This window comes from Panthera onca, chromosome A2 (assembly GCF_046562875.1).
Source record: "Panthera onca isolate mPanOnc1 chromosome A2, mPanOnc1 haplotype 2, whole genome shotgun sequence".
NCBI classification, from domain to species: Eukaryota; Metazoa; Chordata; class Mammalia; order Carnivora; family Felidae; genus Panthera; species Panthera onca.
The window spans coordinates 145,945,209-145,969,669 of NC_138340.1; the positions used below are offsets into that span (position 1 = coordinate 145,945,209).

A 24,461-nucleotide genomic window follows, 5' to 3' on the forward strand; every position below is an offset into this window, starting at 1 on the left:
ATCTAGTACCTAATCTATTTTTAGCAGCCATGTTCCACAGCATGGAAAGAATGAAATCTGGACTTAATGGTCAAAATAAGATACTTAGGGTGTTATGCTCCCTTTTAGAATGAATAATGATTTTATTGATACAGACTAAGAGATAATTTTAATATTATATGACAAAACCATTTTTGCATATGTGGCCAAACAAGTGGCACATCTAATTCTATAACATTTTTTTCTTTTTTCTATTTATAAATTAAAATGCCAATTTATTGATTTACAATGAGAAGGCTAACTTGGGCTGACTAAATTTAAGCACAATTAAGAAATTGTTTAATTAGGATATAGAATTTAATATAATACAGTTTTGTACAAATGTAAACATAAAAAAAAAAAACGAAACTGAACCAACATTATATCTGGAGGGTGAGATTTTATTTCCTTTTGAATATTCTGTTTTTCCATTCTTCAGTCATGGAAAAAAGAGATTAGTACAGGTAAGTTGCATATCTTCGGTTCTTTTGTAAGCCCTAAATTGCCTCCAACAATGAATGGCCTAGGAAGATGGCCTCTGCCTGTGCTGAGAGGGAGGTGGGAGTAAAACCAGCATCACCATCATCAGTCACCAGTGACTGCCTCTAAATCAGTGGTCTTGTCTTAGTTCTCGCTTTCTTTGACCTGTTTGTAGTGTTTGATGCTGTTGACCACCTGCACCTTCTTAAATATTTCTCTTCTTTTGGGTTACTTTCCTGTACAATCCTAGATGTTTTCTTCTTCTCTTTGATTGTTCATTCTGTTTCCTTCACTAGCTTCTTTCTTCCTACCCACTACAGGTGGGCATTTCTCCAGCGTTCTGTCCTTCTCTCCATTATCTCCTTTGGTTCTCTCATCAGCTTTCACAGACTTAACTCTCTCCGTTCGTTCGTTCATTCTTTCATTCTTTTAGTATTTCTTGATTGCCTCCTGTGTAGCAGGCAGTGTATCAGCTCAGTATCTAAATAACAGAGAATCAGATAAACAATTACAGAAAATAATTTGAGTGTAATTCTTTGTGATAAGTGTCCTGGTGAGGTAGCATGGTATGGGATTGCACAGAAGAGGCTCCTGACTCAGCTTGTGGGGAGCACAGACAGAGGAGTGGCCATCAGGATGACTTTTCAGAAGAGATGTACTTAAACGCTGAGTAGGTGTTAGTTAGCAAGGGAGGGTTAGCAAGGGAGAACATCTCAAACCATGGGGACCACATAGCGTAAGGAAAGGCAGTTAGGCAAAACAGAGCATAGTCTCCAGAGAACCGTAGGGGGCTCAGCATAGGGGGAAGGAGTAAGGAGAGAAGAAGCTGGAGAGGGTCCAGATCAAGTGGGGCACAACCCAAGGGAAGTTTTCAGAATCATTTTGTGTTTTTAACCAGTGAAGATATTTAATTGAAAGATTAATTACAAGGTTATTACAGTTATTGGGGTGAGAAACGATGGAGACTGCAGTGAAGGTAGTTGTACTAGGAGTGGAGAGTAGGGAGTTGATTTGAAATATAAGGAAGTAGAATTTGATGACACTTGATTCGACTAATATTGAAGAGGAGGAGCTTTCTGTGTGGACCTTTGTGCTCTTTACCCATGTTAAATGGGTGGAGAGTGGGGCAGATTTGAAGAGAGCATGATACATTCAGTTTAATCTCCCCAAGCCAATAATAACGTATCCTTGAGCCCTCAGGTTAAGAGTTATTTCCAGGGAAGTTCCTGGGAAGGCCTGGCTCTGCCCCGATGGCACCCTCGGTGTACCTGCCTGTGTCATAGCACTTATCACACTGAATTACAGTCATCAGTTTCCTTGTCCGTGCCTGCCGTTAGACTGTAAGCTCTGCAAGGGCAGGGATGGTGGGACAGTGCCTGACATTTCTCTGTCTCCAGTTTGTAGCACAGTGCAAGTGGTAGGCATATCATATGTATTTCAGTTGAATTGAATTATTAAGGTCACTGTCAGGGAATAAATAGGATGGGACTAAAATTTTCGTAGGTTCTCAACTTCTCTCTGGTGATGTGGCAGTAAACTAGAGTTGTTGAGAACACAAAAATGCTGTCATTTATCGTTTTCTTAGATTAAAAAAAAATCTATGCTTTTGAAGTTGCCACCTTTAAGTCTTTCATTTTGGGAATCCTATGCATTACCTCTGTTGATTCTGATTTAACAGTTTCAAAGGGCTCGTTTTCTGTCACTGGATTCCTTCTCTAGAACCTGCATTTTCTCTGAAAGATATTTCTACCAATTAAAGTGTGGTGTGAAAACAATATTGGTGTAATAAAAACAATGGGTTTCCATTACAAAATGATGGCCTAAACATACCCATTTATCTTTCTATACTTCTTAGATATCATTGCAAAAGACAAAACAGACATAAGAAAACTAATAAATCGTGATTGTAGAAAAGAAAGGCTTTGAATCCAAATTATCTATGTCTGAATCCAGGCTCCACCATTTACCAACTGTGTGCCTTTGGGCAAGCTCCTTACTCTTTTTTTTTTTGTCCTCAATTTCCTCATCTGTAAAATAAGGATGATGATAGCAGTGCCTACCTTCTAGAGTTATTGTGAGGACCGAGAGAGGTAATGTGTGCAAAGTACTTGGAGTTTTTATATTTAGCCAATGTCGAATTAATGTTAGCTGCTTTCATTATTATTTGATGATACCAGAAAGTCTAAGGAATTTCGAGGTAATAGAAAGCAGTTGGAATTTTATTGATCGAGAAACCAAAACAGTAACATGGAACTCAAAATAGGTGCTCCGGCTGCATGCTGAAGTCAGAGAATTCTCCATAGGGCCTCTTTACTGAAACTCCAAGCCTAGAGTCTGCAAGTGTGGCAGTAGGGAGCAGGTTTAGGAAAAATGGAACATCACGGCAAATAATTAAGGGACTTCCTCCAAAACAGTCACTTCCCTTCTTCCGTCTCTCTATAGACAGAGCTCTGGCAACAGCTTTAGTTCCTAGGATAAAGCTACGAGAACAGCTCTTCAGGTGGAGTTAGGGGATTTGCTTTGGGGATGGTTGAGCAGGCCCTGTTCCCATGGACTTGGACTGGAGAGAGAGTGGGAGCACAAAGCAGAGCTTTAGGTAGTGTGCCTCCACAATAGATGGGTGAGGAGGGTGGAACAGGAGCAGGAAAAGAAAGGGAACTCAATCCGGGATTGACGTACATTGAAGGACCCTACCGTCAAAATACGGCCTTATTCTGGCAATCCTAAGGCAAAACTGCTTACCTTTTCTCAGCTTCTTTCGAAAGGGAAACCTGTCTGTCAGTGTACCTCCACTGCACCACTTACCTGCAGAGACCCACAGTGAAAGAGACCTCTCATTTGGAGTCTTGGAGACAGAGTAATACAACTGTTGAGGAAACCCATGCCTCTTACAGTTACTAACCCATGTGGTCCTTCACTTACTAATATAAATAGGTGATCCAGGCCCATCAGACATTTGCAGGAGACTAACCTTGAAAGAGGATGACTAAGATGAACAAATAGCTGACGTGGGAAAAACAGAGATAATGAGGAAGCGGAATGGAACTTTAGGAAGTTCTGATCATAGGAGGTTTCCTCAGAATCAAGAGTGAATTGGGCCCATAAATTAAAAACCAACTGCCGTGAGAAAAAGGAATGATTAAAGAATTAGTTCTGTGTTGAAGTCTTTTTAAAAAATGTTTATATTTATTTATTTTGAGAGATAGAGAGAGAGCAAGCACATGCAAGCATGGGGCAGAAAGAGGGAGAAAGAAAATCCCAAGCAGGCTGTACTCTCTGTCAGCACAGAGCCTGACATGAGGCTCGATCTCACGAACCATGAGATCATGACCTGAGCTGAAATCAAGAGTTGGCCACTTACCTGACTGAGCCACTCAGGCACCTCTGTGTTGAAGTCTCGATTGCTGAAATAAAAATGCAGTTGGAGTGGTCAATAATAGTCTTAAGACCAATTTTTACAAAAATAAAAGAGGAAATGTAGAGACCATAAGGCAAGAAGACCGAAAGAGAAAATACATGAGAGAAACTCATACTGTCGGGACAAATCTAAGTGGTCAATATTCATTTTGTAGAGTTACAGAAGGAAAGATCAGACAATGGAAGGGAGAAAATAAAGAAATGGAGAATATTTCCCTAAAATGAAGAGGCTATGAAGGGGCCACCAAGGAACAAGCAGGAAGAACACAAACGAAAGCTTCTATCTGTGTACATGGGTGGACTCCTTATGATTCCAGAGACAGAAAATAGTTTACATGGAAAGACTGGTGTTGCATTTCTCACCTGCAACATGATTTGCTTGAAGAGAAGTAGCTTCAGTGTTCTAAGAGAAAATTATTTTGAACAGAAACTCTGCACCCAGCCTCACTAATGGTTATTTGGGGGTCAAAATAAATGAGAATTCTGAAAGTTTACCATACACACCCTTTTTGGAAAATTACTTTGAAGAGATACTCCCAGTAAAATGAAAACAAATCCAAGAAAGAGGGAGATTTGGATATAGAAAGCAACAGTGTGCAAAGAAACCAGTAAAACTTAAAGTTGTGTCCAGATAAAGGGGCTATGAAGCCTAGTTTGATTTTTAAGAAAAGATTTATAAAAATGTAGAAGTATAATATAAATGCGTGTATGTGTATGTATGTGTGTGTATATATGTTACATATACAACATTCTGTAACTAAAAACAGGATAATATAAATATGTGTATGTGTGCATGTTTATGTGTGTGTGTGTGGATAGATAGATATACCTGTAAATAACATTCTGTGACATTTCAGGTGATTTAAACAAATTGGGGGTAAGGAGAAAGTGAAACTGCTTAAGATCATCTGATTTTTTGTTTTAGAATTTACAGGTGTAATATGGGTTTATTAAAACTCAAATAATACGGAAGTACATAGGAGGGTGAAAAGTGAACGTCCTTATCTCAAGCATATATAACAAACTTAACAGATTAGTAAGAAGAAAATAGACATCTCAATAGAAGAATGTATTAAAAGCTTGAGCAGGCATTTCCCAAAGAAAAATCCAGTTGGTCAATAAATAAAAAAAGGTAATGAGACAAATGCATATTTTTTCAATGTTTAGTTTTGAGAAAGAGAGTGTAAGCGGGGAGGGGCATAGAGAGAGGGAGACACAGAATCCAAAGCAGGCTCCAGGCTCAGAGCTGTCAGCACAGAGCCTGACGCGGGGCTCGAACTTATAGACTGCGAGATCATGACCTGAGCCGAGGTCAGATGCTTGATCCACTGAGCCACCTAGGCACCGCAGAGACAAATGCATATTAAAACCATGATGAAAAGAGGTCTACAAACCTTTAGGAATTGCTAAATTAAAAAGACTGACAATACCAACTATTTTGTAAACAGTTAGGCCTTATCTAGTAAAGGTAAAGATTTACACTGTGACTCAGAAATTACATTTCTAGATTTATAGCCTACAAACATTGACCCCTGTGCACCTGAAAACTTGTACAAAAATGTTTATAGCAGCATTAAGAACCACTAATTTGAAACAACCCAAATCACCATTCACACAACATAGAGTGGATAAATCATGGTATATATTCACACAAAGTAATACTATTTGGCAATGGAGATGAACAGACTAATTCACCCCAACAACATGCATGAATCTCAGAAACTTAGTTATGAAAGAAAGAGCCCAGAAAGAATACATACTATATATCATTCTATTAAAATACAATTCAGGGGCACCTGGGTGGCTCAGTTGGTTAGGCGTCCAACCTCGGCTCAGGTCATGATCTCACGGTCTGTGGGTTTGAGCCCCACATCAGGCTCTGTGCTGACAGCTCGGAGCCTGGAGCCTGCTTCGCATTCTGTGTCTCCCTCTCTCTCTGCCCCTCCCCTCCTTACTCTCTGTCTCAAAAATAACATTAAAAAAAATTTTTTTTTAAATACAATTCAAATTTAGGCCAAAATAAACAATACTGTTTAGGAATGCAAACTTAGGTATGATAAAGCCTTTAAAAGAAAGCAAGTTTAATAGTTGCCATAAAAATCAGGAAATATATTTCCTCTAGAAGTGAAGGAGGTGGGATGGATGGAGTTGTGACCAAAAGAAGCAGGTAAGGGGTGTCTCAGCGCTGCCAGTATTCAGTAGTTTGACCTGGGTGATGATTACATATTGCCTTTTTGATAATTTGTTAAGCTACACATTTATAGTTTTATGTGTTCTGTACATGTGTTATATTTCACAGTGAAAGAGATTAAATTAAAAAAGCAAAGGTCCTACTTTATATCTTTATTCTCCACTTTATTCCCCTCTGCAGAAGTAAATGCTGTTAATAGCCAGCTTCCTTTCCATATGTGGTTTATTCTTAATATTGTTAGAAAAACCTGGGGCGCCTGGGTGGCGCAGTCGGTTAAGCGTCCGACTTCAGCTCAGGTCACGATCTCGCCGTCCGTGAGTTCGAGCCCCGCGTCAGGCTCTGGGCTGATGGCTCAGAGCCTGAAGCCTGCTTCTGATTCTGTGTCTCCCTCTCTCTCTGCCCCTCCCCCATTCATGCTCTGTCTCTCTCTGTCTCAAAAAATAAATAAACATTAAAAAAAAAAAAAAAAAAAATTTAAAAAAAAAAAAAAAAAAAAAAAAGAAAAACCAAAGTTTGTGGGTTTTAAAAATTATTAGAGGTTATAGGATGAAGATCTGCCTAGGAAAAAAGGAAAGGAAAATAAGAAAGCTTAACTATTTCAATAAAATCAGAAAAGTGGGAAAACAAGCTTTTTTGATATCAAAAAAAGCATTTTATAAACTTTGATTCTCAGTGTGTTCATTTTGTTAAGTGTTAAATGCATCAAGCTGTACTCTCCTATGCAATTTTCTCTATGTTACATTTCAGTAAAAATTTTATTTAAAAAAATCATACCCATTCCTGACAGGGAACATTTGCAGGCATCCAAGAAAAAAGGAAAATTTATTTTATTGATAGGCTATCTATAAGAACCCAGTTAATTGTAGGGGCACCTTGGGTGGCCCACTCAGTCAGTTAAGCATCAGACTTCGTTCAGCTCAGGTCATCATCTTGCAGTTCGCAAGTTTGAGCCCCACATCAGGCTCTCTGCTGCCAGTGCAGAGCCCACTTTGGATCCTCTGTCTCCCTCTCTCTCTGCTCCTCCCCCACTCATGCTCTCTCAAAAAAATTGTTAAAAAAGAAACCAGCCGCAAGTATATATAATGGTGAAACATTACCAATATCTTCATTAAAGTAAAAATAATGGAAACCAATTTGACAATAAACTTCATATACTGAAAAAAAAAAGTAAAAATAAGACAAAAATGCTTACTATCATCTCCACTCTTCAACCTTATTCTGGAGGTTTCAGCCAATACAATAGAAGACAAGGAAAAAAATTAAAGGGACATATATTGGAAAGAAAGCAGAAAGTTGTCATTAATAACATATATATCATTGTCTACTGTAAAATTCAAGATAATTAATGATAACTAATACCAGAGTTCAGACAGTTGGCTGGATGAAATTTAAACTTGCAAAGATAAATTACTTTCCTATACAGTAACAGCAACAAATTAGAAAATAAAAGAGATATCTAGTCACAATTATATGGAAATTTGTAAAGTACTTAGAAATAAAAACAATGAAACTACTGATGACTATCAAAAAAGATGAGGATAAAAGGCTAGAGATTATGTTCCTTCATGACATAATTTCAGATTCAACAGAGAAGCTACAAGAATGGTAAAAAATTCTGTCCCTTTTGCCCAGATTCTCCAAATGTTAATATTTGATCACATTTGCTTTATCCTATTCCCTCTCTTCTCTCTGTCTCCTCTCCTCGCCCATCCCCCCCTTTCTATATGTATAACACATGTATACATATACATGCATATTGTTTGTTTGAACCGTTTTTGAGGGTAAGCTACAGACATCATGCCCCTTTGCCCCTAAATACTTGTGTCTTTTCCTAAAAAACAAGTAGTCTCTTTGACTGCAGACTCGTACACAAAATAGGAAACTATAAGTAATGGATAAAATTAACACTAGTATCTAATTTACAGACCTTATTTTCAGATTTTGCCAATTATTCCGATGATATCCTTTTTAGTAAAAGAAAATCCCAGATCACGTGTTGCGTTCAGTTCTCATCTTCAGCCTTGATGTTGATATTTTTGAACAGTAAACACTAGTTATATTGTGCAGTGTCCCTTACATTCAGCTTAATGCATTTTTGGTAGGAATACTCTGAAGTCATGCTGTGCTCATCTCATTGCACATGGTGTTGATTTGTCCCATTATGACCCCGTTAACTTTGATCATCTGTATAAGATGGTGTCTTATACCAAAGAACTTCTTATAGGTTTTTAACAAACTGATTTCAAAATTCATTACGTGAGTAATGGAGAAGAACAGCCAAGAGGTTTATGAAAAAGTAACACAAAAGGGAATTTCCTACTAGATGTCGATTGATACTTCAAAGCTAACATAATTAAGACAGTGTGATAATGGTATAGGAATAGACAGTGGAATTGAACAGATCCCAGAAGCCCATGGCCACTGATCCCTAGAACAGTGTGACTGCTGTCTCAAGTATGCTGTGCTCAGCACTTGAAACTAACTCATGATAACACCAGAACCTGTCAAAGCGAATTTATTTTATTGCTGCCATCTTAGACGCTAAAGATTACTCTGCCCTGAGAAGCCAAATATTTACATACACATCTCGTATAGGGCATAGAGTCTCTTTGGTAGGAAATGCTTACACAACTAAGTGATATTGCATGCTGATATGAATGGGTTGCTTTTGCCTGAGCAGCTTGGACTCTGGGAGTAGTAAAAAGGTCTGGTTGCTGGTCAGGGGCGGGAGCTAGCTGGCTCAGTCTTCCTTGGATTTCCTGTCAGGTTTCCAGGTGTACAACAGAAGACCTGTCTTCTCCGGCAGAGGTAATGGAAAGCTTCACATTTGGAAAAAAGTGACCAGTTAAACAATTTATCCTTTAGCTATTTGATATTTATAACCAGCTAATACTTTTAGCGGTAAAAGTTCTTATTTTTTTAATGGCCTCCCCACACATATTTGATAGAACATTTAGAGGTGGCTACATCTTGTAAGTAATAGACTTATTAAGCAATAAATGTTAATATGCTATTTTATTTGCAAGCTTTTGCCATTAAGATTTTGTGGTTTTGCTTTGTATTGATTGTGTGCATTCTTAAAGAGTAATCGATTTTGTGTCTAAATTTGTGATTAGACCTGGATAATTGGGATTTTCCTGATTCTACTCTAGAACATGTCAATTTCGTGTCTGATAAAGGTGATATTTCGATTCAGTATAGAAGAGGTGGCTTTCCATAAATGGTTTGGGGGCAACAGCCTATCCATTTGAGAGGAACAGCTAGAGCCCTACCTCATATAATACACAAAAATAAGTTCTGGATGTATTCAGGTTCTGAATATAAAAAGTCAAAACTATAAAATTACTAGAAGTAAGTGGGAATTTTTTATAATTTTATAATGATTTAGAAATAAATGAGATACAGAGCAGCCTTGTTTCTTTTTCTTTTTGCAAAGAAACCTTAGAAGAAAAGATTGAAAGATTCAGACGAAAACTTCCATCTGTTAAAAGATACCATAAACAAAATTGAGACAAGTAGCAGGCTGGAAGAAAGAAATATAATAATCTCTATAAACCTGTGAGAAGAAAACTCAGTAGATGGAAAAGTAGGCAAGGGATGTGATCAGGCAGTTCCCCAAAGAAGAAATAAAATGGGCTGATAAACATGTGAACTAGTAAAAATCAGGGAAATACAAATTACCTGACACCAATTTGCACCATTCTGATGGGCACAAATGAAAGAGGTTGAAGACAGCATGAATAGGCACTTCCAGAAATCATTGCTGGAGTGTAAATTGTTCCAGTCTTTTTGGAGAGCAGTATGGCTCTATGACAACATTGCGTCTGTAACAGATCAAAGCATATATTCCTTTGACCCAGAAATACTGGGACATTTGCATCTCAATATACATAACGGAAGCTTTGTTACAATATTGTAATGGTGAAAACAGCAGCAACCTAATCATCTATCCCCTCATGGGGGACAGCTAGCTTCTTCCTTCCTCTAGGCTGGAAACTAAAGCCCATTTCCCTGGTTACCATAAGCTCCTGCTTACTCCCTGGGGTAAACAGCAAGTTGTTGTGACAGGGTGAGCACACAGAAGAGAAGATGGCTCGGACATCGTAGGTGCACACTGCCTTAGCTGGAGGTTGCCTTCTGGATATTAGAAGTTCACCTCTGCACACAAGTTCACATTGGAGTTTTTTACATTTTCTAGTGGAAGTTCCTGAATCAGGTAACCTAGTTCTCTGGGTGATTTTAATAGTAGCAGGTCATTTTTAGGAAGGTGGGATTTACACGTGGAGAATTTGGGGGAGGATTCAGAGAACTATTTAACAATCTAAAACCCGATTTTATTTCGGTCAAGTTGATGAGCCTATGCTATATCCCACATAATGAAAATCAATGCTTAGTCTCCATGACATTATCCCTGACAAACTCCCATGATTTATTCAAAATAAAATTTGACTTTCTGATATGTTAGTCACTCTTGGGCTATAAATATGTACAAAGAAATCTCTAGTTACTGACCAAAGAGAAAGAAGAGTAACCTCTTCACTCCCGGCTATCAGACTTCTTGACAGGATGTTTAATATTTATCAAAAATTGATCAGATGCTCTTTACCCAACAGTTTAATTTGCATAGATAATGAAATTACTTACAAAAGCCAGCAATTGAGTTAGACCAGCCCTGTTCAATAGAAATGTTACGTGAACCACAACATTTAAAAATTTCTAGTAGCCACATTAAAAATGTAAAAGGCCATTTGTGATCTTTTTTTTTTAATTTTTTTTTAATTTTTTTTTTTTTATGGTGCTTGAAGTAAAACAGCCCATCCTCTGCAAGTCCATCGATGTTGTTCCTTAGGCATTCTCTCTCTGCTCAAATTGTTGAAGGATGGTGGTTTGTTTCATGGTGTTGTATTTGAGTCTAATGCATGTTCTAACATGATAGAGGCAATGCATTATTGTGTAGCCACGGTTTTCTGGAGAAGTTGATATTTTAGGAATTGTATTTCAGATCTTAAATAAAATTTGTTTCTAAATTTCAAAGCAAAAAAAAAAATGTAAAAGGCAGGCAACATTAATTTTAATAATACTTTAACTCAGGATATAAAAAATTTTTCAACATGTATTCAATACGAAAATTTGTAATTTTACATTCATTTTTGGATATTAAGTCTTTGAAATCCAGTGGGCATTTTACATTTAGAACATATCTCAGTTTGGACCATCCTCATTTCAACATTAATGTTGATTGATTAATTAATTGATTGATTTAATTAATGCTCAACATTAATATAGGACTAGTGGCTACTGCATTGGACAGTGTAGGACTAGCCTTTACAAGCTCTAAAGGACAGAAATGGTTATGGTGTCTCCATTCTCTATCACTGTATCCCCAGCATCTTACACAGTACCTGGTACATAGCAAGTATCTGATAATATTTTTGGCTTAATGAACGAGTGGATAAATCTAAAACTGTCTTTTCACTAACTCCTCAACCTTTCATACATTTGAGTTATAGTTGTCACAAAAATAGTTGCCAGTAAACTTATAATGGAGTATCTGCTGTACAGCCATTTAGAGAAAATCCTAGAATAGACTGTATGTCCTTCCTGTCCAAAAGCAGTTTTAAAAAATTGTCTGTTGACTGCAGGTAATAAAAGTGAGTGACGTTATAGAGATTCTTAGAGTTCCCATCTGCTGACCACGGCAATTCTGTTTTTTCTTTAAATTTGCCTCACTAATTTTTATTTATTTATATATTTTTAAAATACACATATTTTCAATAAATATTTATTTTTAATAAATACTATTTATTTTTGAGACAGAGAGAGAGAGAACAAGCAGGGGAGGGGCAGAGACAGAAGGAAACAGAGGACCTGAGGCTGGCTCTGTGCCGACAGCTGTGAGCCCAGTGTGGGGCTTGAACTCATGAACTGTGAGATCACGATCTGAGCCGAAGTCGGACTTCGGGCGACTGAGCCACCCAGGTGCCTCTAAGTTTGTCTCACTAATTTTTAGAAACATTTATATTTTGAGAAGACCGTTGTGTAACCCAACTCCTGCCCCCCAAATCGTATATCTCTTAAGTATAATTATATCAAAGTCCACTGAGAGCTGGACCGTTTTGAGCGTCCCTGTCATTGTTTACTCTGACTTAAAATCAGCGAAACTTCTAGTGCCTTAAATATCTCCAGCTGTTTTAGGTGTTAGAGGTAGTACGGAATAATTGTTACACATGACCTTTTCCCTTGAGGAGCTTATAACCTATTTGGAGGAGAAAAACCATTAACAAAATGAGTAGAGAAGAATTAAATTTGTAAGTTTTTGTTTAGTGTTTTCTGTGTGCCTTAGGCTTGGTGCTAGAAAGATGAATACAAGTACATTTCTCTCTCTTCAAATAGCTTGCAGATACGTTGAAGATTCATATTTAAACCAATAAACATTTTAGGGGCGCCGGGGTGGCTCAGTCAGTTGTGCCCGACTTCAGGTCATGATTTCACAGTTCATGAGTTTGAGCCCCACGTCAAGCTCTGTGCTGACAGCTCGGAGCCTGGAGCCTGCTTCAGGTTCCGTGTCTCCCTCTCTCTCTGCCCCTCCCCTGCTCGTGTGCGTTCTGTCTCTCTCTCTCAAAAATAAATAAACATTAAAATAAAACTTTATTAATAAACATTTTAATAGCAGTATGAAAAATCTGTGAGGTACAAGAATAATATCCCCTTATGCAGATGAGGAAGCTGAGACTCAGTGAGGGTCAGTGACTTGCTCAAGGTAGCAGTTAGGAAAAAACCTGGATTCAAATCTAGATATTTGTAGGAGCCTTTGCTGTTTCTTCCACACCACACTTTCTGTATTTCAAGATTCCTAGAAAGAGAAATTGAGTTCTTCACTTGAGGTAAATCACGGCTCATGAGTCAATTTTCTAACTGATTCTAGATTGCCTAATATATTCGTGTGTTTACATAATCTTATAGAAAGTGCATATCCTATCATTTGAATTGTAGGGTGCTGAACTGTAAGGGCCCTAGGGTTTTATTGGTGAGAAAGCTGTAAGGGCTGGACTTGGAGGCATTTCCACAAGTAGGCATTGAAGGGTAGGAGGCCAGGCCAAGGTCTAAGGGAAGCACTCGCCTTTCCAAGCAGCGAGACAAACTTAAACAGGCAGGAGTGTGAGAGATCAGGACAAAGTGAGGTCATCAGAGGCCCTAAATCACTAGTTGAACACTCCGTACTTGAACAGGAAGGAACCATCAAAGATTCTCAAGCAGGACTAACAGGTCGGAGTTGAGTGATTCGGTGATTCATGGTTCATTAGTTTTTTAGTTTCTCTTAGATCTGTGCAATTTCTTTTCAGTTCTTATTTAAAACTATACCTTAGGAAGTGGGATTTTGATTAAGAATATATATATATAAGGCTTATGTTAGGTTGATAATAAATGTTTATTTATATGACAGAAGTTTGTTAGGTGCCCAGCATCGTCCTAAATATTAATTAACATTATACTAGTGCCTGTTCCTAATATAAGAAATTAGATAATTCCTTAAGGTAACAGACAACTATAGTAGCTTCTTATTCTATCCAATATGTTATTTAAGCATCTTTGGTGCTATAGCTATGTAAGGGTTTGTGTAGACTTGTATAAACAATTGTAAGGATAATAGAAACCATATAAAATTTTAGTTTTTTTTACTCTAAAATAATCGTGAAGTCGTTTTTAGTGAACTAGGTGATATAATTTCAGAAATTACAGAAAGCTTCAGAAAGCTTTCAAATATCAATTGTAGAAATAGCTTTCCTTAGTAAAGCTCTTAATAGGGTGAAAGATGCTCTTTGAGATAAGTATAAGGATATTTTTTGTTGACTGCCATAATGTCTGGAGTGGGATTTAAATTCTAAATTTCGCTATAACTCTTTGAAAGCCAGTTTTCTTTTTAAGTGTGTAATTATATACTGTGGACAAATCATAGGTTTTATGTGTGTGTATTTTTATTTATACATGACTCATTCACATTTGTGATTATATTTATGTAGTTCTCTAATATTTTCAGTTTAATTTAGTTGGCCTGTGTTTTTGTTCTCCTCTAAGGCAATAAGAAAATTTGTCCTGTTAGCTTTTGGATTATTAAACCCCTCCTCCTTCTCTTGCAAATTTCAAGTTGTCAGCCATTTTCTTGAGTTTATAATGCTATTTTTCCTCCCTTGGAAAAAATTTTTTTTACAGTTTCCAAAATCTGAAAGTAGTTGTATGAAATAGAAATGGAGACTAGCTCCTTAAAATTATCTTAAGTAGTATGTGCGAATGTCTAAAATAACCTAAGCAAATAAAAAGTAAATCCACGTTATAAATCTTCCCCATCCCCTTTTAAAGCTAAAATGATTATGACCAAATTTTGTTTGTGTTTTTAATCTGCTTGGCCATCTGTGGAAGACTGTCCTCTTCTTTCCTAGGCCACAGACCTCCACCAGCACGAAGTGGACATCGTTGTGTGGCAGATAATACCAACCTCTATGTGTTTGGAGGTTATAACCCAGATTACGATGAATCTGGAGGGCCAGATAATGAAGACTATCCTCTCTTCAGGGAGCTTTGGAGGTATCATTTTGCTACAGGAGTATGGCACCAGATGGGCACAGATGGCTACATGCCCCGGGAATTGGCATCTATGTCACGTGAGTGCAAGCCGTCCTGAACTTTTGACTCTTTCATAATTAAGCAATGTCTGTGAGAACAGGTTCAGTGCCGCGTGTTTTTTGTTCATAATTTATAATAATACTGTAATATGATTAAACCCTGTTAATGGGTAGACTTTTCACTATGGTAATACTATAGCATGGTGATTCAGAATCACTTGGCAGTTGGATAGTCCTGAGTTTAAATCTAGCTGTGTACCATTTGCTTGCTTGATGAGTTTTAGCGTCAAGTTCCTTACCTGTAAACTGGGATTAGTAATATCTCAGAGGGTTCAGTATAAAGTTTCATATATATGTATGTATGCTAAGCACAATGTAGTAGAAGATCAACAGATGGGGCTTATAATGACAATGATAGCTTCTGAACAAAGTACTTCACGTGTAGTATCTGTTTACCTAACGACGTCTGCGTAATGCACAAACTAGAATTACTGCCATTGTACAAATGAGAAACTGAGTGGAAAGAGCCCAGGTATGTCCATCGACTGATAAATGGGTAAACAAGATGTGGTATACACACACACACACACACACACACACACACACACACACACAATGGAATATCACTCAGCCATCAAAAAGAATGAAATCTTGTCATTTGCTATGACATGGATGGAGTTAGAGTATATTATACTAAATGAAATAAGTCAGAGAAAGACAGATACCATATGATTTCACTCATGTAGAATTTAGGAAGCAAAACAGATGAACATATGGGAAGCGGGGGAAAAGAGGGAAGTAAATCACAAGAGACTCCTAATGATAGAAAACAAACAGGGTTGATGGAGGGAGGTGAGTGGGGGGGTGGACTAGATGGGTGATGGGTACTAAGGAGGGCACTTGTTGAGATGAGCACTGGGTGTTATATGTGAGTGATGAATCACTAAATCCTATTCCAAAACCAGTATTATACTATATGTTAACTAACTAGAATTTAAATCAAAATCTGGAAGGGAAAAAAAAAGAGAAACTGAGGCTACAGAGATGCCCTAAGGAAATGGCTAAGAGTGCAGGCTCTGGAGTTAGATTGCCTGGAATTGAATCCTAGCTTGGCAAGATTCTTTTTGGGAAACGTTCAACAAGGTTAAACCACTCTCCACTTGTTTCATCAGCTATAAAAATGGAGAAGATAAGATTAGTTCCCACCTCATAGGGCTGTTGTGAGGATTAATTTGGAGATTAAATAACTTTCCTGAGGTCACATGAGAATTGAAACCTAGCTCTAGCTGGCTTCAGAGCCCATGCTGATTCTTATTCTATATTAACTGAATAATTGATTTTAGAAAAGAAATGCCATTGAAATAATACAGTAGCACTATTTTGGGAGCATTTGTCATCAGAGAGAAAGAATGTGTGTGTGTGTGTGTGTGTGTGTGTGTGTGTGGTGGCGGCAGGAACAGAAGAGATCTAGAGAAGAACACCAAAGTTACCAGCAGGATATTGGTGTTTCTTTTTATCTGGTGGAGGATTAAGGTGACAGAAACCATAATTTAAAATGTAGAGATCATTCATTCCCCTGGCAAAAACAGAATGATCATTTTATCCCTTCATCCAGAGCCCTGCTGGGCCTTTGCTAAGACAAAGATAATACTTCATGTTCCTCTGCTTTGCTGCGTACTTGAACCGCCTTGAGCCGCAGTGGTTCATGTCATTTAGTATTATTATCCACAGTGTTTCATGAACTCCACAAATACGCATTGAATACATGTCACACACCTAACAATGAGCTGGCTACATGACACAGTCCATAGAGTGTGAATCAAACCTTTTTCTGCAGTACTTTGTATTAGTTAGATGTCAGTGGTTTGGACTATCTTCTGAGAGCATTAAAGCAGGCTTTTTTTTTTTTTCCCCCAGTTTCTCAGCGATTCTGGGTTTATGTGGGAACATACTACAGGTAGCCAGTACGTAAATGGAATTTGTGCTTCTCCTTCCCCAGTTGTGCTGCATGGAAACAACCTGTTGGTATTCGGAGGTACAGGCATCCCATTTGGCGAGAGCAACGGCAATGATGTCCACGTGTGTAACGTGAAGTATAAGAGATGGGCTTTACTTAGCTGTCGTGGGAAGAAACCCAGTCGTATATATGGACAGGTACCAATCTGTGGCCAGTCACCGTGGATGTATTTCTGCAGATTTTTCTAGTTTGGGGGACAATGTCAGAATAATTATTTCCATGTTTTTAACAGAGAATAAATTCACTGGGGTTAATACTTGATTTTTCAGTTGTGATACGAAGTTGTAATTTATAAATCTGGTTGCTCGCCTTCTCCCTTCCTTTTTTTCCCTCACTCTTTGTTTCTAGTCCAATTGGGCACCGTGATCTAGATCTATACGGAAGTATTTTTCAGTGTCAGGACCCACCACATCCCCACCCCCACCTCCAGTGAGAGATTGGGCTCTACGTATGGTCTGCACGCTGCCACCTTTAGAACAATGCGATTCTGTGGAGAGCTTTCTAACCTAAGTTAGTAGAGGAGGTGATCTCCGCACTTTGGTACAAGACTTTTATAAGACTAATCTGAGCTAAAACACAGATTATGTGGAGATGAGTTTCTAGTTACATTGCCGTGCTTCAAATCCTAGGTTTGAAAAGTTATATCCAAAAAGATAGGGTGCGACCTACCAGCATCAGAGACCCTTTGAAAGTAATGGACTAAGCTTAAAACAGCTAAGCTTTGGCTTCTTGTTTAGCTGGCCAGCTTTCGTACTGGTAAATACCTTCCTTCTGAGCTGTGTGTAGAGGCACACCCTAGATAACTCTGTCCCACCACAGGAGGCATTTAAACTCTGATAACATGATCGTAACAAAAGCTGAGCTTATGCTAAAGAAGAATCTGGTGGAAAATGTGAAGTTTTATGACTGCTAACTCTAGACATTTTACTTAAGGAGTTCTGGTGGCTTATTTTCATATCTGCTTCTTCTTCTTAGAGCAGTTTTCTTCATACTGCTTAGAAAGAGAAGCAGCTTTGCATGGAAATGCTAATGCCCCCGATGTATACATTCTTGGGTTGGCTAAGACCCGTAAGGAACATCCAGTCCTCTTGCCTATCTAGGTAGGACTGCTTTCCAGTTGAGCAAAGCTCTACTTTCTAAAAGTAATCTCTGGGTTCTCTAAAATCTTTAATCCTTTAAACGTCTGATATTCTAGAAGGTTAAAAAGTACAAAAGAATTTCATAAAGTCTGATTTTGGGGTATTTAGTAAGTTTACATTCTTTAACAAAGTGTTCATGAGTCAGTGGTGTTCACATTTCCTTGTTTTCCAGGCCATGGCGATCATCAATGGCTCCCTTTATGTTTTTGGAGGGACAACTGGCTATATTTATAGCACAGATCTGCACAAATTAGATCTCAATACCAGAGAGTGGACACAACTGAAACCAAACAACCTATCCTGTGATCTGCCAGAAGAGAGGTAAGGTTCTAGGATTAAAGCATATTTATTCTTTCTTGCTAAGATTTGACTTTATTCAGAATATTGGTAATATATGGTTTAAAGAAAATTCTTAAAGCCTGGTTAAAATAGCTAACTGGCTGGTAGATCCCAGTTCAGCATTAAAGAAAGGTCTTCTGGTTAAGGAGTGCTATTTCTCCATTAACTATAGATTTTTTCCTCATGTTATTTTCTTTTATACCTCAGTTTTTCTGCATTAAGAAGATAGTAACACTTTGAAGAAGAAACCAATGGTAGCAATTGTAATTAAATACCATATTACAGACAAAACAATTACTTTCTAGTTACTTTTTTGATTTCCCTTCTTAACTTGCATATTAGGGTTCTTTGGCTCATTTGCTCGCAGCTGTATACCCAGAAGAAGGCGCAGTGCCCGTGGCATCAGTTCCCATAGTAATACTCAATGACTATTGATCGGATGGATGGGTGGAAAGGAGGAGGGAGGCCACTGATTTTAAGTGCCCTGTTAAGCACGCAAACATCACATGGTGCTCCTAGTTGCCTTCTAGGAACAGGTGTAGGCCTTTCACTTTTCTTTCCTGATAGGAGTTGCCTCTTAGCAGTAAGCTCTATGAAAAACTTAATTTCTTCCCCTCCTGTTTAAAAGTAAAGACAGTGGGGGCACGTGGCTGGCTCAGAAGAGCACACAAGTCTTGGTCTTAGGGCTGTGCGTACAAGCCCCATGTTGGGTGTAGTGATTAACTTACATGAATAAACTTAAAAAAATACATATTAAATGCAAAGACAGTAAACATTTTTTTATTCACTCTGTTCAGATGAATGCAGTTAACTCTGTTTCCTTTAAACAAAATAGCATAGAGGTGCTAAGGAAGACTTTATTGCAGTATGTCAGTGGGCTGATGATTGTAGAACTACCGTGTGAGGACTTGGGAGGTGGACCGCTACTGGAATAATTTTGATGTAATTTATTTTATCAGCACCAGGGCCTTCAGGGAAAGGAGGAAATAGATTAAGTTTTCAAAGCATTTTCACATGGTTGCCTTCTTGAATCATTTTATGGACATATTATAAATTGTTTCAGCTTCTAGCTAGACTGCTTGGATGAAAGTTCTGGTAGGTGTTTCACATCATATTCACAGTTCTGAGTAGCGTAATTTTTCTGATATCTTTGTATCTATTAAATAAGTATCTTCATTTAAAAGCGCATAGTCTAGGGTTTCTAATGAAATGTAGACAGATCACTTTTTAGAAAATCTGGAAAATACAGATAAGCAAAATGAAGAAAATAAAAAAGCAAAACCTAAATCTAGGGATAACCAGGGTTAACATTTTGGATGTATCTCTGTAGTCCTTTTCTGTGCGTATTTGTGTAACTATAAATTTTTAATGAGATTATAGCCTATCTGCTCTTACATGAGAGCATTTTTTTTTTAGTTAATGACACGAAAAGAAGTTTCCAATATATTAACCATCGTCTACACCTACTTTCTTATTGGAGCATACTAATCCATTGTATATATATTCTATAATTTACTGTGAATAATTATCCAATAAAAATATCCTGTAGCTAAATCTTAGGTAGATAATTTTTCACTTTATTATAAATGGATTTTATTGTGTATTTTCAGATACAGACATGAAATTGCACATGATGGGCAGAGGATTTACATCTTGGGAGGTGGTACTTCCTGGACAGCTTATTCCTTAAACAAGGTATATTTAAAAATAATAATAATGAGAGACAGAGAGAGAAGGATAGGAAGAGGCATGTTTCATATCAAGCAAGATAATTCTGTTACTGTAGATATTTAGATTTCTGGACAGGTTCTTCATTAACACCTGTTGTGTGTTACCTGCTCGTCGTAACAGAAGGCCGAACTATGCCTCTGTTACACTTTCCAGTTGACAGTTGTAGTGATCACACACTAAAAACACATGAAAATGAATCCTGGCACAAACTGGATGAGGAAAGAGACCAAAAGGAGGACACAGTAGCTTAAATGGAGAAACCGATGAGAACTGGAGCCACGTTGCTCAGAATGTCCCACAGAATGTCTCTCATCATCAGTGAGATGTCTAAAAAGAACAGTATTTTTAGGGCTCTGCATCACTCACTTTAGAAAGCTGTACTCTGAAGATTTTTATTCATCCATTCCTATGGCATTTCTAAATGCACATCTCCCAGGGAAGATCTAGATTAGGCTACAGAGCTCCTGCTCTGCTTTGGAACCTTATTGATCTTTTTCAAGTTTTGTCAAAACTGCATTCTCATATTTTCTTATGAACAGTTGCTTTTTTCTGGTATAAAAAAATGATACACACGTTCGTTGTGAAAAATGTGGTAGTTGTAGAATTCCAACTTTTTTACTTCGTTTTTTTTCTGTGATTTTAAAAAATTGGAGTCCTATATCTGCTAGTTTTCAACTGCTTCATTTAATGTTTTTTGCCTTAATATTAGGGAAAATCAGAGAAAAGCAAAAGAAACGAAGACTTTTCAACCAAGAATACATGTTTATTACAGGTTGTTGTTAAAAATTCAGTTTTCAGGGGTGCCTGGGTGGCTCAGTCAGTTAAGTGTCTGACTCTTCATTTCAGCTCAGGTCATGATCCCAGGATCGAGCCCCACATCAGGCTCTGCGCTTAGCACAGAGCCTTCTTAAGATTCTCTCTCTCTCCCTTTGCCCCTCTCCTCCGCTTACACACTCTTTCTCTAAAAAAATAAAAAATAAATTTAAAAAATTGCAGTTTTCAGGCTAGCTAAAGTTATTTATGTGTGTGTATCTTCTCTTTTTCTCCCCAAGATCCATGCATACAACCTTGAAACGAATGCATGGGAGGAAATTGCCACAAAACCCCACGAAAAAATAGGTAAATTTAAATTATTGATTCATTTTTCTTTAATAACTATGCTTTATATTTTTACTTATTTTAGAAGAGAAAAAGTGCTTTTATTGAGTTATATGACAAGTATAATATCTGTTGTACTGGTATTATAACTTATTTTATTCCTTAGCCCAATTATGCTTCCTCCGCAACTGTGCAGAGACTTTTAATGGGGATTGTTGAGTTCTGTGGAAATAGGGAAATGTGGATGGGTTAGGAAGCAGGCACTTTGAATCAAGGTCCGCTTGTTTTTTGTGGGCATAAGGGCTTGGGAAGGCCATTAGTAACCCCGTTTTGTTCCCCTGGCACCTGAGCATTGTAGTTATGATGGGACTCTGATGGCTTTAATTTAATGTGAAAAAAGGAAGGGTTGGAAGGACTAATCAATGATTGCTTAATGCAACAAAGGGGTTGTTTTAAGTAAGTGACTCATAGGATGTCTTTCACCGTGGCACATCACCGTTATTCTATTCTTTCTGTGGATAATGGGTTATTTGTGTTCATGTGTTTGGCAGGTTTTCCTGCAGCCCGAAGATGTCACAGTTGCGTTCAAATAAAAAATGGTAAGTGTTCTAAAGAACATTCTAGTTTCATTTTTGTAATCGTATATGCCAAGAACGTCTTCTTTTTTTTATGTTTATTTATTTTGAGAGGGTGAGTGAGAGTGCGTGAGTGGGGGAGGGGCAGAGAGAAATGATGAGAGAGAGAGAAGAATCCCAAGCAAGCTCCATGCTGTCAGCACAGAGCCCGATGTGGGGCTCAATCTCCTGAACCGTGAGATCGTGACCCCAGCCAGAATCAATATGCTCAACTGACTGAGCCACCCAGGTGCTCTGAGAATGTCTTATTTCTTAATAATAGCTCCTTAAAGGGGGCATAACTTTGAGAAGAGTCTACTTCTTATAGTTTAAACTTAAAGGGAAACCCATAAAATTATGGTTCTCTCAGCAGTTTTCATCCAGTAACCTAGTGGGGTGTTTGGGTTCCCTCAGTTACCAGAGAACTCAAAAATTGGTGATAAGTAAGCTTCTATTACACCACCTGACCTTTCAGCACCTCCCCCCAACCAGTGTCTGTGGCTGTGGTGGGTGATACTAACAATCTTGACATACAAAATGGACACCTTGGTGGGCAAAGTATTAAAATTACAATGAGTCCTTCAGAGTGGTATTTTCTAAAGTTTATTCTGTGTTCTGTCAGATGCCAAATAGGACTCTTGGCTCATTCTTTGGCCGTATTACAACAGAGGCATTGTGTGGCTTCAGAAAGCAGCTGAGGCTACTTCATCCGAGTGTGATAAATGACTCCTCTTTGGACAACCCTCCTGTCTTTTAATTTACAACTTACTTTATCGTTTGGTATACCCCCTTCCATTTTCCCTGGGAGGAAGGTGTGTGTAAATGAATTTGATAGCCTGTATCCTTTCGGCAGTTTTGTTTGGATTTCACTAGGATCATGCTGCCATCTCTAATACAGAGGTACATTTTATTATGCTCCTGCTTTCTCGGTAGGATTTATAGATAGTGGCATCGTTCGGCTTTGCCTCTGGAAGAAGCAAAGCTGTACCTTGCTTTGGAGCTGAACTTTTCTTGAATCTTAGGCCAAAAAGTTTCCGGTGTATTTTGTAGTTTAATTAAGTATTGGCTTAAACCTGATCTAGACCTGAATTAAGACATCTATTCATTTGATTCGTTGAGGCCAGGCAGTATACTAGTGGAGTTCAGCCTTAGTTTGGGGCATTTAGTATGAATGTTTATGTAGACTTTGTTACAAGTCGTCCAGTTATAACTGTCTAATTTTACAAAAACAAAGCAATGACGACGGTAAAAAAAAAAAAAAAAAAAAAAGAAAGACCTTTGATTTTGGAGAAGGTTTAAAGAACTTAAAAAACTGTTTAGATCCAATGGGGCTTCAAACTATCCTCTTTTGGCTAAAGAAAATTTGTAAGAACTACTTTTTCTGCCCCCAAACTGAACATTGCAGTGAATGTTTCTCCTCAGGTTAAATGTCTACATAGAAGACATCTGTCTCTATGGGCAGATAGGTGTCCATCCTTTCCAGAGCATTATTTAAAAGAAGAATTTGTAAACTGGTGACCTGCAGTTATGTTTTGTCTGGCTCACATGTGTATGCAATTTTTTTGGATTAGAATCGAAGTGTTTCACTTAAAAAAAAAATCCAGATTTCCAGCTTCTCTTATAAAAACAGATCTGGCAGTTGCTGACCTTAAGCTCTACATGGTGTCAGTCAGCTGGTGCAGGGCATGTGCACTCTTCTTATTTGTTTCCCTGGATCTCCTGTTTGTGTATTTTCCCTGGACCTTCTCATTCATTCACCTCCTGTGCCTACAGGTATTTGAATTTGAGGACCCAGACACGAGGCCTGCATAGAGGCTTGCTGCATCCTTAGCCTTAGCAAAGATCCCAGCATAGTATCCATACTTTAGCAAGGGACAAGACAGCAGCAGGGGAGGACCACCCGGCTAGAGCCGTCTGTAGTAGGGGGGAATCCACTGAACTTGTCCCCTGTCAGCCTGCCAGGTGATCTACAAAACACGCTGTGGCCGTGGCTCTTTTCTTTGTTGTGATCATGGGTCTCTCTCTTGATAGACGTGTTTATTTGTGGGGGCTATAATGGAGAAGTGATCCTGGGAGACATCTGGAAGCTGAATCTGCAGACTTTTCAATGGGTGAAGCTCCCAGCTACCATGCCAGAGCCAGTTTATTTTCACTGTGCAGCTGTTACACCAGTAAGTTCTTGTTTTCATATCTTCCTTACATAGTTGCAGATGATAAGTCTTTACAGTGATATTAGCGAGAAAAAAAGATTCTGATGTTACCAACCTTGGATAAAGAATGTGTTTCTAAAACTTTCTTCAAGACAAAGCCAGCCCTTCTTCTGAGAAGAGGGGAGAAAAGCCATCATACACAGTTTAAAAGAGCAGCATAAATATAAAAGAAATGCTGTGCATGGCATTTAGGCCCCTGCAGTGACATAAAAGGTGTTTTCTGGAAGGGCAGGATAGCTCTATCCCCCCGATGCCTTGTTCTTAAAGATCCCACCAGTTTCTCAAGGCAAAGACCTTTATTTTCATCTTTGTGTTCCTAGTATTTGGCACAATGAACACTTAATATAATGTTACTTTAATGTTCGTTGAAGTAAAAAAAAAAACAAAGAAAAAAGCTACAGTTTTCCCCTAGTAAACTCATTTATTATTTAAACGCCTCTTGATCTCTGCACTATGTTGGGATCAGTGAGAAATTCTTTTTGTTTTGCCCCGTCTCCATTTGGCCTACTGTGCATTTTGTCGCTGACTCTTCAGCCTAAGTTATCTGCTTCTCTCCCATTTGAATTTGTCCTCTTTTGACTGCCGT

At 38.1% G+C, this 24,461-nt stretch overlaps 1 protein-coding gene across 5 annotated transcripts in view; it reads left to right on the forward strand.

Moving 5' to 3' along the window:
• The window catches only part of KLHDC10 (kelch domain containing 10), a 70,422-nt gene that overhangs the window by 29,811 nt on the left and 16,150 nt on the right, over positions 1-24,461 (forward strand). For all 5 annotated transcript variants that reach the window (XM_078439501.2, XM_078439510.2, XM_078439519.2 and 2 more), the window contains 7 exons: positions 14,545-14,766; positions 16,727-16,881; positions 18,056-18,204; positions 19,833-19,917; positions 21,006-21,072; positions 21,603-21,650; positions 23,697-23,836. In XM_078439501.2, the coding sequence (XP_078295627.1) occupies positions 14,545-14,766; positions 16,727-16,881; positions 18,056-18,204; positions 19,833-19,917; positions 21,006-21,072; positions 21,603-21,650; positions 23,697-23,836 (866 nt within the window). The remainder of the gene's footprint in view (positions 1-14,544; positions 14,767-16,726; positions 16,882-18,055; positions 18,205-19,832; positions 19,918-21,005; positions 21,073-21,602; positions 21,651-23,696; positions 23,837-24,461) is intronic.